The 13,368-nt window shown below is 52.6% G+C and overlaps 1 protein-coding gene across 1 annotated transcript; it reads right to left on the minus strand.

Annotated features, from left to right (window-relative positions):
• Positions 1–1,191: 1,191 nt before the first annotated feature.
• On the minus strand, positions 1,192–11,113 carry POP4 (POP4 ribonuclease P/MRP subunit). Its single transcript, XM_075536763.1, has 7 exons — positions 10,939–11,113; positions 7,498–7,550; positions 5,266–5,489; positions 3,916–3,993; positions 3,692–3,753; positions 2,649–2,750; positions 1,192–1,543 (listed from the first exon to the last, which is right to left on the minus strand). The coding sequence occupies exons 1-7, from the start codon at positions 10,943–10,945 to the stop codon at positions 1,407–1,409; spliced, it is 663 nt and encodes a 220-aa protein (XP_075392878.1). The 5' UTR covers positions 10,946–11,113; the 3' UTR covers positions 1,192–1,406.
• Positions 11,114–13,368: the final 2,255 nt, after the last annotated feature.

Here is a 13,368-nt window from a genome sequence, read left to right on the forward strand (position 1 = left end):
TCGGGGGGAGCCAGGTCACACCAAGGGCAGTCCACGAGGTGGGGAGCCTGAAAGCACAGGCTCTGGGCGGCCCATGCCCTTCCGTCCAGCTCTGCCATCCGCAGGCGGGGAGAGCTGGGACAGGTGCCCACTTTGCTTCCCACGGCAAACAAGGAAGGCCAGGCCATGGCCAGGTCTCCCAGGTGAGGCATGCTGAGGCTGCAGAGTCCACATGGGCTCTGCATCACAGGGGACAATGGATGTCACATAACCAGCCCTTGGTCACACCGTGCAGGGTGGAGCCTGGCCTCCAGTGTCCAGGCAGCCGGAAACTCCCTGACAAGCAGTGGACACCACACACAGCCAGCGGGAGCATCGGGGAGAGTGTGGGGCTGGGCCAATTCTTTCCCCCTCAGCATCCATGGGCTGCCGACCAAACTGAGAGGCTCAAGTCTGCCCAGAGGCACCGCCAAAGAAGGGCCTGGTGCCTACTTCAGCAAAACCAGCCATCGGGAACCTGCAGGGCACAGCTGTCCTGTGACAGTCCAGGGAGTGCACTGCTCCTGTGCCGCGTGGAGCTCCCGTGGGAGAGGTGCTGCTGCACCTGTGGGTGGGCGGGAGAAGGCCCGGGAGCTGCGTCTCTGTCTCCAGGGGAGCCTCTGCCCCCACCTTGTCAGTCAGCAAAGGACAGGGCTAAGGCCCTTCTGAGCCACACTATGCCCAGGTGGTTTTCCTGAGAGCAGGCTCGGAAGGCCCAACTCCCGAGTGAGCAGCCCTTGGTGCTCTCACCCAGCCCCGCCTGCCCCCAGGCGGCCTGTGCGAAGGGCCTCACTGCACATGGGGCAGTGATGTGAGCTGCACTGCCCAGGATGTGGGAATCCACATGGCTAGGCCTTGGGGAGAGCTGGGCATACGCTCCTTCGCCACCCCATCCTCTCCTCTCCTCTCCGTGCCACTGCCCGGTCCATGCCAGTTCTGAGTCCTAGCCAGCTGTTTCCTGACCGCTCGCCTCTCTTCAGCCATTTGAAAGAGCCAGAGGCCGGCACAGGCGGAGGTTTAGAAAGGGTAACTCTGCATAGTGCCATGGGTCCTCCCGCTCGCCCTTCGGCAGGGATCCTGCAGCTGGAGCATCTTATACTCATGTGTGTATGTGTGTGTGTTTACTGTACAAACAAGCGATGAATCAGGAAGCAGTCGACATTGAAATGGAAATCTAGTGACAGCACTGCTGAAGACAGGCTGCTAACCCGGGTGTATTTGCTGTCCTTTCCCTCTCCACAGGCCATGCTCAAGAACACACATGGCTGTGAACACCCTTGCACAGGTCAGAAACATCTGGCAAGGATTTTTTGCAAACGGGTGGCCCTCTCCACAGAGTGGGATGTTCCGGGTGTAGCCCACTTCTGGCTATTGGAAATCTTGAGAGTTCAGAGGTCAATGGTCCCCTTGGCTTTAAATTTCTTCGCAGACCGCTCACTTGCCCGAAGCTGGAACTTGCTCCCGTAAATGTAGGACACGAAGCCATCGATCTCCACGGTGAACACAGAGTTGAGCTTGGGGATAACTGGAGGAGAAGCAGGAAAAGCCCTGGCCGTCAGTTCACCGTATGCAGAAAGTTAGTCATACAAGGCCTGCATCAGGACTGAAACAAGCTCCGGCAAGTGGGCAAAGCAGACAGGCAGCAGCCCCGGGATCAGAGGGGTTCCACTAGATGGCCAATTCATGTTCCTTTAAGTACACCACCACCTAATTTTTAGGGCCAAAGGTAGGGTGACCAGACGTCCTGATTTTTAACAATTTTTCCCGCGTCCTGCAGCGTTTTTAAAAAGTCCCGATTTTTGGAAAGAATGCACGACAAGCTAGGGTATACGGTTTTCGGCTGCCATGTGGCTATTTCACCAGGAGGTGAGTTTTATCAATGGTGTCCTGCTGGTGTCCTGCTTTACCAACGTTAAAATCTGGTCATCTTAGAAAGGTTAGATAATAAACCAAACTCTCACAACTCCAAACTCCCAGAAAAACTGCCAGAAAAAGGTGCTCCTGACCATTTCCAGATGGACTCCACTTTATGCTCAGTGGGGAACTGGGAGCCCACCTTTAGAGGTTAAAAACAGGAGCAGCAGGAAATGTTGGAAACAGAGGGGGAAGCTGAGTAAAACCAAGCTCAAAGGCGACAGCCTCCTGCAGCTGGTGCTGGAGTCTGGTGTGCAGGCAAGCAAGGCGGCGTGTGGACGTCCCCCTGGCTGGCTGCCAGGACTGGGACTCCGGGTACCCTCTGACCCGAGTGACTGCATTCCGGGGCAGGGCAGCTTGTTAGCTGCCTTTGACTCAGGCCCCAGGTGTGCAGAGGAGCCCTCCTCCCCGGGCAGCAGCTGGCCAGCCTGTCTCCCCAGGTGCACCTGGCTGGGCTTGAATTGCCAACCTTTTCACTCGTAGTTGAGCACTTAACCATTTACCACCGCCCAGGGATCCCCCTTGGCAGGTAGAGGGTTTTAACCATGTTCTCTTGCATTTCCTGGCCCCACCACCCAATGCCTGTGCCCACAAGTGCCTCAGGTAGAATGACTGGGTCAGCAGATGGGCTCCTTAAGCCTGACATCACAGTTGGATGGAGTGGCTAGGTACATGACGCCAAAGGCGATGGAGTGACTGGGGAGATGGCTCTGTACCTCGCAGACGGTCGTCTTTGGAGATAATCTTGAAGACGTGCTTTGTTTCCTGTAGCAGGATCCCTGTCACTCCCACGTAAGAGGGACACTTGGATTTTGTGACTGCAAAGGAAAGGGGCTGCTCAGGGTGGCCAGGCAGGAGTCAAGGAAGGACCAGAAGCCAGGGGAGCTTGGTGGAGGCAGGCCACTGTAGCATGGGTCCCTTTAGGAGGTTTGAAGCCAGGAAGGAACATGATTTGCTGCCTGTCCCGAAACCCTCCTCCCCACCACTCTGGGCTTGGGGTGCACGAGGAGCTCTGAAAGGGCTTAGATTCGGGTACGGGGCCTGGAAGTGAGGGTCAGGAGAGAAAACGCCTGAGCCGCCAGGTACCCTGTCTTGGAGGAAGTCAGAAGCCTTGGTCTCCTGGACTCTGGCTGTGGTCTCAGGAGAAGGGTGCCATGCTTGGTGGTCCGGAGGAAGCCCCGTAACCAGACACAATGGCACAGGCGCTGCAACAGTGGTTCAGACATAGCCGTGCCCATGAGGAGGGTGCAGGACCAGGCATGCCTCCTGTTGTGCCGGGCCTCTGGGGCGTGGAGCCACCCGCCAGCACTGGTAGCAGCAGCACCACCACCAGTGTCACACTGCTGACTGCCTGAGATGGGAGGTCAGGATGAGGGGCAGCATCAGGAGATACCTGGGAGCTCATACCCAGGTCTGGAGCTCTGGGGAGGGGTCTGCCTACAGACGTCAGCCTGGAGTCAAACGCCAGGCTGCTTTCTGAGCAGCAGGCAGGGCTGCTCAAGACCTAGGCTGGGCAGGGCCAATGGCTGCTCTGCCCTTTGGGACACTGGCAGGGGTCCCTGTGTGGAGAAGGTGCAGAGGGACCATTAGGTGCAGCAGTGGCCCAATCCTCCCCACCGCTGTGACCCTCAGTGGAACCGGGGGGGGGGGGCGGTGTTCTCAAGCAATGAAGAAGGGTCTGGGTTCTGTATGCCTGGTTCTCTACCATAGGGGCCATGGTGAGTGACGGCTGGGTGACCACGTGGTCTTAGCAAGGTACCTGAAATCATCGCACCATGAAGATCTGCCTTCAGCAGCTTGGCCTGGATCATCTGTGGCTGCCTGCAAGGCAAACGGGCCCTCACTCAATCCGCGGGCAGTCCTGAGAGAAGCACACAGCTCTACAGGCGTCGCAGGCCAGGCTGGCACCTCTCGCGGCATTCACAACAGAGAACATCCGACGGGACTCTGCCCCAACGTGCCGCTTCCGACAGTTCAACTCACGTGTCTGGCTTGAGACCATTGCACAGGTCCCGGATGTATTGCTTCCAGAGGTCATGGAGAGGGAGGAAAAGACTGTACCTGTGGTGAAGTTAGAGACAGTGAGAAGTCAGGCAGGAGGAGGCCCAAGTGTGCTCCCAAGAGCCCAGATATTGGCTCAGTGCCAACTGAGAACCACGATAGGGACCTGGAAGAAGCCCCCAGCCAGTCCTGGTTCTACGATGGCTACCTCACCACCCACCCTCAATGTCCTCCCCGGGCGCCTTTCTGCTGGTGGGAAGAGGAAGGCCAGGAGCAGCCATGGCAGCCAGAGCTCCCGCCTTGTGCGTGCACCCTGACTTCTAGAGGCAGACTTCAATTGGTCACTGTTAGTGATGTTTTGTTAGGCGAACCTGAATTTAGTAAGTCCTCAGGGGACAATCTGCGGTTGTCAGGGATGCCCTGGAAGGTGAATGGAGCCTGGCAGAGACCCCACAGGATTTCCTGTGTTATTCTCTGGTGCCCTGGTAAGCCTGCGGGGCTTCCACGAAGCTGTTGGTTCCACCTAGGCAGACTTCGCCAGGCCAGGCTGGCCAACTGCCTGCAGGGCCACCGAGGATGCACCGCCCTGACTGCTGCTGCCTCTGCTCCTGAGCAGAAGCCCACGGAGAGAACCGAGAAAGCAGAACCGAGGCCAGCAGGCATGGCGTGTCAGCCGGGGAGGAATGCACCGCCCACGAGAAGAGGTGCAGCCCTTTCAGAGACTGCTGGAGCGCGTGGGCAGCATCTTTTAAAAAAAAAAGACGAACAGGCCCAGTGGGTGCTTTTCTCTAGTGCTATTCAGAGCTCCAGGGAGGTATATATTGGGAAGTATCAGTTCCTCTTTCCTGTCTACGAAAAGCGACAGACAAACAGCCAGTTGCCATGGGCAACAGCCTCACTTACGGCACTGATCTTATTAAGGCTAGGATGGATGCCAAACAATTAAAGTCCCCATCTCACCAAGCCTTGCTAGGAAAAGCCAAATCCAAGCACAGCTCAAATTGGTAAAGGAAGGCTTCCCCCTTGTGGCAAACGAGGGAGACGCATCCTTAGTTTCAGTAGCTCCAAGCCAGGGAGGCAATGCTGCCTCTGCGGGCCTATAGGACAGAGGGGGGCTGCTCCCTAGGACCTTTGAGATAATAACTTTTTACAGGGGCAGGCAGCCTCATCTTTCTCCAAACGAATGGCTGGTGGCTTTGAACTTCTAACCTTGTGGTTGGCAACTCAACTCCTAACTCACACTGTTCCTGGTTTCCAAAGTCCCGGGTTGGGGAGTTGGGGAGGAGGGGGCAAGAGCCAGCCAGCCGTGGACCAGGGGTGGGCTTGACTCACTTCTGCTGTTCTGGCTTAATGTCAAAGAGCCGTAGCTCCCTTCTTTGCCGGGCGGAAAGGCCTTTGCATTTCTTTTTCTTCTCCCTGCGCTTCCGCCGCGTGAAGTACTCCAGGACGACCGCCTTGCGCTGCAGCTGGTCCTCCAGGGCTTGCTGGCTCATGCGGGGCAGGCTGCGCCTCAAGAAGGCCTTCACGAAGGCCTCGGATCGGGCGGATCCCACGGGCTGCAGGAAGGGTGGTGCTCACTGCTCTGGTCCCACAACCCAGGACCCCAGGCCTCAGCCACCCCAGGGGTTGCTGGGGGGGCGAATGCGAATGCCCCCCCCCCCCCGGAGGGCATTCAGCCCACTGCTCACCACTGCCAGGATGTGGAAGGCGGGCGCCAGCTCGGGGCTGGGTGTGCCAGGAAGCCCCACATCAAATCCGAAACCCTTAGTGCTCTGGGTTACCGGAGGAGGACCAACCGTTGGACATTTGGTAGGGAAACATGAGAACTGTCGCGCGGAGCGATCTGCTCAGTCAGGGCCAGGTAAGGCTAGAGGCTGCAGGATGCCAGTGACCGGAACACAAGAGAGAAGAGCCCAGCTGGGGGCGGGGGCAGGGCTCAGACAGGGCCACACCCAGATGAAGCACGCCTGGGCGTGGCTGCAGATCTGCGCCCCGCCCTGCCAAGCACAGCCCCTGGCCCACTAGCACTGGCTTCCACCCCATGGTCTGAGCTGAGATCAAAAGGACAGCATCTGCCCAGGAGCCCAGCTGAGAAGGTGAGCAGGGAAGGAAAAGGGATAAATGAAGTGAGAAATAGGGAGGAAGTGGGAAGGGCACTGTTACATTGTGGGGATTGCAATCAACGTTGAAAACAAACTATATCTGAGTTGTTGAATGAAAAATGAATTTTCTCTATAAATTTCCATCCAAATTACTGCAAGGAAATGAAAAAAAAATCATTAGAAAATCTCACCGTGGAGACTGACTGCACTTAGCCCATGAACGAAGAATGGCAAAGAGGCCAGGACCAAGAGCTGAGAGGAGGCCCAGAGGTGGGCAACCACGTTAAGCCTCCACTGCAGGGAAAAGAAGATATTAAAGAGAACCGGACAGATTTGAGTTGTACTTTAAATTTTAAATTAAATAACTATATATTTGTAATAAAAGATTTGTTAAATAGTGTTGAGATATTAGGACAATTTAATTTATTGTCATCCTAACTGTGGAAAATTGTATTAGAACTGTGTGATTGGAGAAATGTTCACTAGTAATATATGAAGGTAAATCAAAACTCCATCTAGTTCCTACATACACTGGCATATTCCACAGAAAACAGGTTTAAATGAGCCTGTGATCAGTGACTGGCTGCGGAGCAGTTCTCAGTAACACACAGTCCCACTAGGGGGCCTTCAAGTACAAGAGGCCCCTTGAAAAGAGTGACTTCTAGATCTGCTGTGGCCAGTTAACGTCATAGCAGAGGCAAAGTCAGCTCGGAAGGCGACGGGGCTGATTTTCCCTTTAATCCCAAGGGCGTCATCTGGATAGATCTCCTTGCAGGGCACAGAGCCATGATGGGAGCGTCTCAGAAAGTTTTAGGGCCGTGGAAACGGCATTGCAGAGAAAAGGGTCAGGCAAGTTGTGCTGACACATGGTGGCAATGCGCCCGCTCCTCCCGAGGCAAACAGGGTCCGTGCCGAGTGAGTTTTATTGGGAAACCTTATCCAATCCGTCCACCCTACAGCCCTGATCTCACCCATTTGGATTTCTTTTAGTAACCGCATTTAGAGAACATTTGAAAAGAACGCAATTTGTGTCCCATTTGGACAGGTGTAAATCAGAGCCCAGAGAGAAGAATTCTTTGGGCTGGAGACATGGACACCTGCCTTCAGGTGTGAAGCCCTCAGTGGAGGATGTGTTCAGAATGAATAGCATCATGTTTTGATATTTTTGTTTAATAAAGATGCCTGAGTTTATAGGAAAAGGTGTTGACTTACCCTCATATTTCATATTTATTAAGTTCATTAAAGAAAAAAGGAGAGGTCCCACTTAACCAAATTTTACTTTGGCAGGGCAGAGAGGAGGCCAGCATGCGGCAACAGCAGACGCTGCTGGAGCGTAGTGTGTCTGCTAGGAAGACGAGGAGCACCGTGGGGAAGGAGGCCGAGCCAGCATTAGAGGCCTGACCGCAGGGAGGCATTTTTACCATCCCCTGGAGTGCTCCTAGACCGTGTGCCAAGCACATACCTCAACATCGAGCTCTTGTGCCTCTTTCTGAGCAAGGGCATTGTAGATCACACCTGGGAGAGTAAAACAAACAATCAGTTCCTGTGGGGCATGGCCACTGATGAACAGAACCAGCTGAGTTGGGGACGGCAGGAGTGGTGTCACAGAGGTGCTGGGCACAAAGCTTTCTCAGATGCCTCGTCTCCAGCCCTGGCCACACCTAACCTAGAAGTTTTAAGGCTGTGATTTACAACAGTGCTTCTAAAACCTGACTGTGTGGGGGAATCTCTAGAATCTTAGTAAAATACAGATTCATTTTTCCTATTTACATATATTATGGTTTACTCTCATATATGAAAGTGGTTATTATTTGTTAAATTCATTAAAAAAAAAGCACCTAATTAACCAAACTGCACTCTGGCACACCAGCGAAGGAGGCCAACATACGGGAACAGACCATCAGAGCAGTCCTTGATGGAGCCCAATTGACTTTATAAGATGAAAAACTTTGCCCCATTTTCACTTCCAGGAAACGGAAATGGATCACATTAAATAGATGATGCCCCACCAATGATGCCAGACAGTCTTCAAACAGTTCTTCAAATTCAAAGTACATATTAATGTGGTTTTAACCTCTAAAAACAACTACACTCCTGCTCCTGACTCACTTTGTCTCAAGTAGGAAATGGTGGCTTTGGGGCAGAACGTGATGTGAATGGACTAAGAACGAGCCAGAAGGCTGCTGTGAAGGTCAAATGACTAGAAACAGGGGTATGCACTCAAAACCAGAAATCAACATCACTGCCATCGAGTCCATCTGGCTCATAGCAACCCTCTAGGGCAGGGGACATTTCTGAGACTGTCAATGTTTCCTGGAGTAGACAGCCTCAACTGGAGACCTCGCGGTCAGCAGCTCAGGGCATAACTCACAACACTTTACATTCCAGCACCTTGGCTCATCCTAGTTTGTGTTCGGAGTCCTGGTGGCATAGTGGTTATAAATTGGGCTGCCTTTGCCAGGTCAGCTCCTCCGAGGGGCAGGGAGAGAGGAGGTTTTCCAGTTCTGTAAAGAGTTACAGTCCATGGGGCAGCTCTACCCTGCCCTCCTGGGTTGCTGTGAGCCAGAACTGAGTCAACGATACTGAGTTTTTTTAAGTTTATGGTTGAACAAGCAAACCACTTGAGGGTCTAGTTCTCCTTCAGATGGAAGGATATGTTGTTAGGTGCCTTCAAGTTGGTTACAACCCATAGCGACCCTATGTACACTGAAGGAAAGGCTGCCTGATCCTGCACTAACTTCACAATTGGACTTATGTTTGAGCCCACTGTTGCAGCCACTGTGTCAATTCATGTTGTTGAGAGCCTTGCTCTTTCTCACTGCCCCTCTCATTTACTGAACATGATGTCCGTCTCCAGGAACTAGTCTGTCCTGACATGTCCAAAGTATGTGAGATGAAGTCTCACCCTCCTTGACGCTAAGGAGCATTCTAGCTGTACTTTCTCCCAGGCAGATTTGTTGTTCTTTTGGCAGTTCATGGAACTTTCAATATTCATCACCAGCACCAACATTCAAATTCACCGATTCTTCTCCAGTTTTCCTTAGGCAACGTCCAACTTTCACCTGCATAGGAGGTGGTTGAAAACACCATGGCTTGGGTCAGGTGCACCTTAGTTCTCAAAGAAACCTGCTTGCTTTTCAACACGTTAATGGGGTGTTATGCAACAGATTTACCCAATACAATGTGGCATCTTACCCCTTGACTGCTGCTTCCGTGAGCATTGATTGCAGATCCAAACAAGGCAAAATCCTCCACAACGTTATCCTTTTCTCCATTGATCATGATGTACCTATTGGTCCAGCGGGGAGGATTTTGGTCTTCTTCACATTGAGTTGTAATCCATACTGAAGGCTGAAGTCTTTGATCTTCATCAGCAAGTGCTTCAAGTTTTCCTCACTTTTAGCACGCAAGGTTTTTTTTTATGTGCATATCAAAGGTTAATAAAGCTTTCTTCAATCCTGATGCTACATTCTTCTTCATATAAGCCAGCTTCTCTGATGACTTGGTCAGCATGTAGATTGAATAAGTATGGTGTGAGGATACAACCCTGACACACACCTTCCCTGATTTTAAACCATGCAGCACCCCTTGTTCTGTTTATACGAGTGCCTCTAGATCAGGTGCACGTGCTGCACGAGCACCATGAAGTGTTCTGGAATGCCCATTCTTCTCAAGCCTATCCATAGTTTACGATCCACACAGCCGAATGTGTTATCACGGTCAAAACACAAGTAAACATCTTTCTGGTATTCTCTGCCTTCAGTCAAGATCCATCTGGCATCACCAATGCCATCCCTTTGCCATGCCCTCTCAAATGGAAGGTGGGGCTTATGACTTGCCTGTAGAAGCTGGGCCCCGGGAATCACGGTTTTCACTTGTCACAGGGTAAGCAGAAGACTTGACAGTCTCTTCTGCAGTTCTGTACAAGAGTTATTGACTCATTACTGGTCAGCAGCTAGTCAAAATGACGTCACTCATCTTCAAAAGTATCCTTTAAGGTAGTTATTATGCTATGATGCACTTGACAAAAATCAAAGCTTATCTTTAAGCTGTGCACAGAAGTAGGAGTGGGAGAACTGGATCTCAAAATCGTGAGCACACCTTTACTCTGCAGGTCTCCCAACACCTTGGGTTAGTACTACAATCCGCCAGGATGCTCTCTGAGCTTTACGCGGACAGGGTCACCATCTGTACCTTCCTCACGCTCACTGCCATTGGCGGACTCCAGCTCATCGAGGCCCTATAGGACAAGGCAGAACTGCCCCTGTGGGTTTCCTGGATGGTCACTCCTTCCGAGAGGAAAGTCCCGTCTCTCTCCTGTGGAGCAGCTGGTGGCTTCCAGCTGCCGACCTGTGGGGAACAACGCGGTACCTAACCCACGATGCCACCAGTACTTTACAGAGGGGAGACTGGGTCACAACGGAGCAAGTCCTTGATTGTGGTCAGCCAGGGTAGTAGTGCCCAAGTCTGTCCAGGGACTTGGGCTCTGCCCCGGTGTCACACCCACAGCGTAACCCTCCAGGGGCGCTTCACCGCACCCCAGGCATCAAGCCCGCACTCTGGGATTTGGTTTCTCGTATGTAAAGTGGAGCCCTAGAGGTGTAGTGAGTTAGGCATTGGGCTGCTAATCACAGGTCAGTAGTTCGAAGCCTCTAGCCCCTCCGCGCGAGAAAGCTGAGGCCGTCTCTTCCCGCAATGGTTCACAGTCCCAGAAACCTATAGGGCGCTCTGAGTCAGCGAGAGAATGGCAGTGGCGGCGGTGTTTGGTTTGGTGGGTGCGGTGGGAAATTCCTGCTCATTCCTTACACTGACAGGCAGCCAGATCCACCTCACCCACCAGCACCACGTCCCGACCCTTCCTCGTCCCACCCTTCTCCCAGACGTGGCCCTCCACCTCGCTTACTCTTCATTCTCAGGACGCGTCCTCCAGGCGTCTCTCCCGCGCGGCCTTCTTGGCACGTTCTTCAGTAGCTGCCGGCTGGCAGCGCTTCTCTCGCCGAGTTTCCGAGGAGGGACCCGTCGCCGAGAGACCCACACGCTCCGGCGGGCAGCCCGGGCCGACGCTCGGCGTGCGTCGTCGGCGCGTCCCGTGACGTCACCGCCGCGCGCCGACGCCCGGGGACGCCGGCGCCTGGTCGCCGCTCCTGCGGCGGGCGGGAAAGAGCGAGCGAGCGGGCGGGCGGGCGAGCGGGCGGGCGGGCGGGCGGTGCCTGCAGCTGAGCTCGTTCTTTCAGCCGAGGTGGCGCAGCTCGGGCAGGCCCGGGGCAGTCGCGTCGTGTGGGCAGGCTGCGACGGTCGCGGCCGAGCCGGGGCGTGCCCGCGGGCCACTGGGGACTGGGAGGGGGCCGAAGGGCGACGCGGATGCTGACGCCGGACGGGTGGACCAGCCGAGGTAGCATCTTCGAGGGCTGGGACTGACCTTGAAATTGGCAACTTTTTCTGTTTCTGCTAACCGTGTGACCTAACCGTGTGACCTCACTGTACTGGGAATGGAGCCGCGCTTAGTATGTCTCTGACAGCCTTCCTGGAAACCCAGAATGTTATTCGTCTTCCTTTTGACCCTTCTGTAAAGGGATATCCAATTGTCTACAGATGGACTTTCAGTCTCCACTCCACACTCCCCCTCATTCACATTGATATGCTTTTTTGCACTGGGTCTTTGATGCCTGATACCTGATCCCGTCGACATCTTATGATCACACAGGCTGGTGTCCTTCTTCCATGTGGCTTTGTTGTTTCTCAGCTAGATGGCTGCTTGTTTTATCTTCAAGCCTTTAAGACCCCAGATGCTATATCTTGATAGCTGGGCACCATCAGCTTTCTTCACCACATTTGCTTATGCATCTACTTTTGGAGTGCAATTCTTTACAGGACAGAAAGCCCAATCTTTCTCCCAAGGAGCGGTAGGTGGTTGTGAACTTTTCAGATCACAGCCTAACTAGGAACCACTACACCACCAGGGCTCCTTGCTGATTAATGAGGAGGGATACTGAAATACTCACAAGGGTAGGTTCCATAACATCATCTCTTGTTAGGTGGCATGAGTGAGTTCCAACTCATAGCGACCGCATGTACAACAGGGAAACACTGTCCAGACATGCGCTGTGCCCACAATTGTTCTTCTATTTGAACCCATTGTTGCAGCCACTGTGCAAAATAAGAGAACCTTATTTTTTTTTTTGAACTGCCAGTCTACTTTACCAAGCATGGTATCTTTCTCTGAGGACTGTTCTCTCCTGACAGCATGTCCAAGGTACTTGAAATGCAGCCTTACCATCTTGGCCTCAAGGGAGCATCCGGCTGCATTTCTTCCAAGACAGATTTCTTTGTTCTTTTGGCAGCCCACGGTACTTCAATATACTTCACCAGCATCATCTCCAGAGATTCTTATATAGTCGCTGAGCCTCTGAATCTGCATTTAAAAAGTTCCCAAATTTTGTTGAGTAATGAGGCTATGTATGGGGTGTTCCTTTAACTTACATCATGGAATACAGTACAGCCACTGGACACATTAGATACATTTAAAAACAGATAAGATTAATAAATAGAATAGATATACCAAAAATCCAGAAGAAGCAAAATGAGTGGGGTTTCAAAAATTGATGTAAAAATTTCACTCTTTTAATTGTATTTTGAAGCCTAGACAGATAGAGACTTAAGGAAATGATTCACATGGTAGAAAGACGGGCAAATCTCAAGTCTGGGTGAGAAACACTTCAGGTTGGGGCTTCTCCTGACTCAGGGACTGACTGCAGAGACTAATGAACCCAAGATCATTAGGTCAGAGAGCAGGCTGTTGGCGCATGGCTGCAGATTGGTATGAATTCCCAGGTTGGTAGGTAATATGGCAAATTGCTGGCTCAAGTTTCAAGCATGGGGTTCCGATGGGGAAAGCAGACTGCAGGATCCAGAGTGAGCAAAAGCCCGAGCTTTGCCGGGAAGTCCATGAATGCTCAGTGCGACCCCTCCTCCTGAGGAGGCTCCTTTTCCAGAAGGTCAGGTCTGTGACCAGATTGAAGTTGTTGCATCCTACCCCAGTCCCCTCCCATCAGATGAGATCGTGGGGGTGACGCATCAGCGCGCAGCTGCCAGACAGGAACATGACAGCTCAGCCAAGTGGACACACAACCTGAATCATCATCGACACACTAGAGTACTGAAATTTTGGACAACTAAGTAAGTGAGATTATGAGAGATTTTTTTGTTTGTTTTTCCTTTGGGTTATGCAGTGTCAGTGAGACTTTATTGCCATAAGTGATAAACTTATTCGTAGTGTCTTTTCAAATATGGCTTTGCATTTGTCTCCCACTAGGAATGTTATAATGATGGGTCC

This window comes from Tenrec ecaudatus, chromosome 18 (genome assembly GCF_050624435.1).
Source record: "Tenrec ecaudatus isolate mTenEca1 chromosome 18, mTenEca1.hap1, whole genome shotgun sequence".
Classification (NCBI taxonomy): Eukaryota; Metazoa; Chordata; class Mammalia; order Afrosoricida; family Tenrecidae; genus Tenrec; species Tenrec ecaudatus.

Excerpts from the sequence above, each read along its gene's own strand:
- POP4 (XM_075536763.1), bottom strand. Across the intron at positions 5,490-7,497 it reads CACAAGAGCTCGATGTTGAG|CCCGTGGGATCCGCCCGATC; the intron begins GTATGTGCTTGG and ends CCCTTCCTGCAG. Across the intron at positions 3,754-3,915 it reads AATGGTCTCAAGCCAGACAC|GCAGCCACAGATGATCCAGG; the intron begins GTGAGTTGAACT and ends TTTGCCTTGCAG.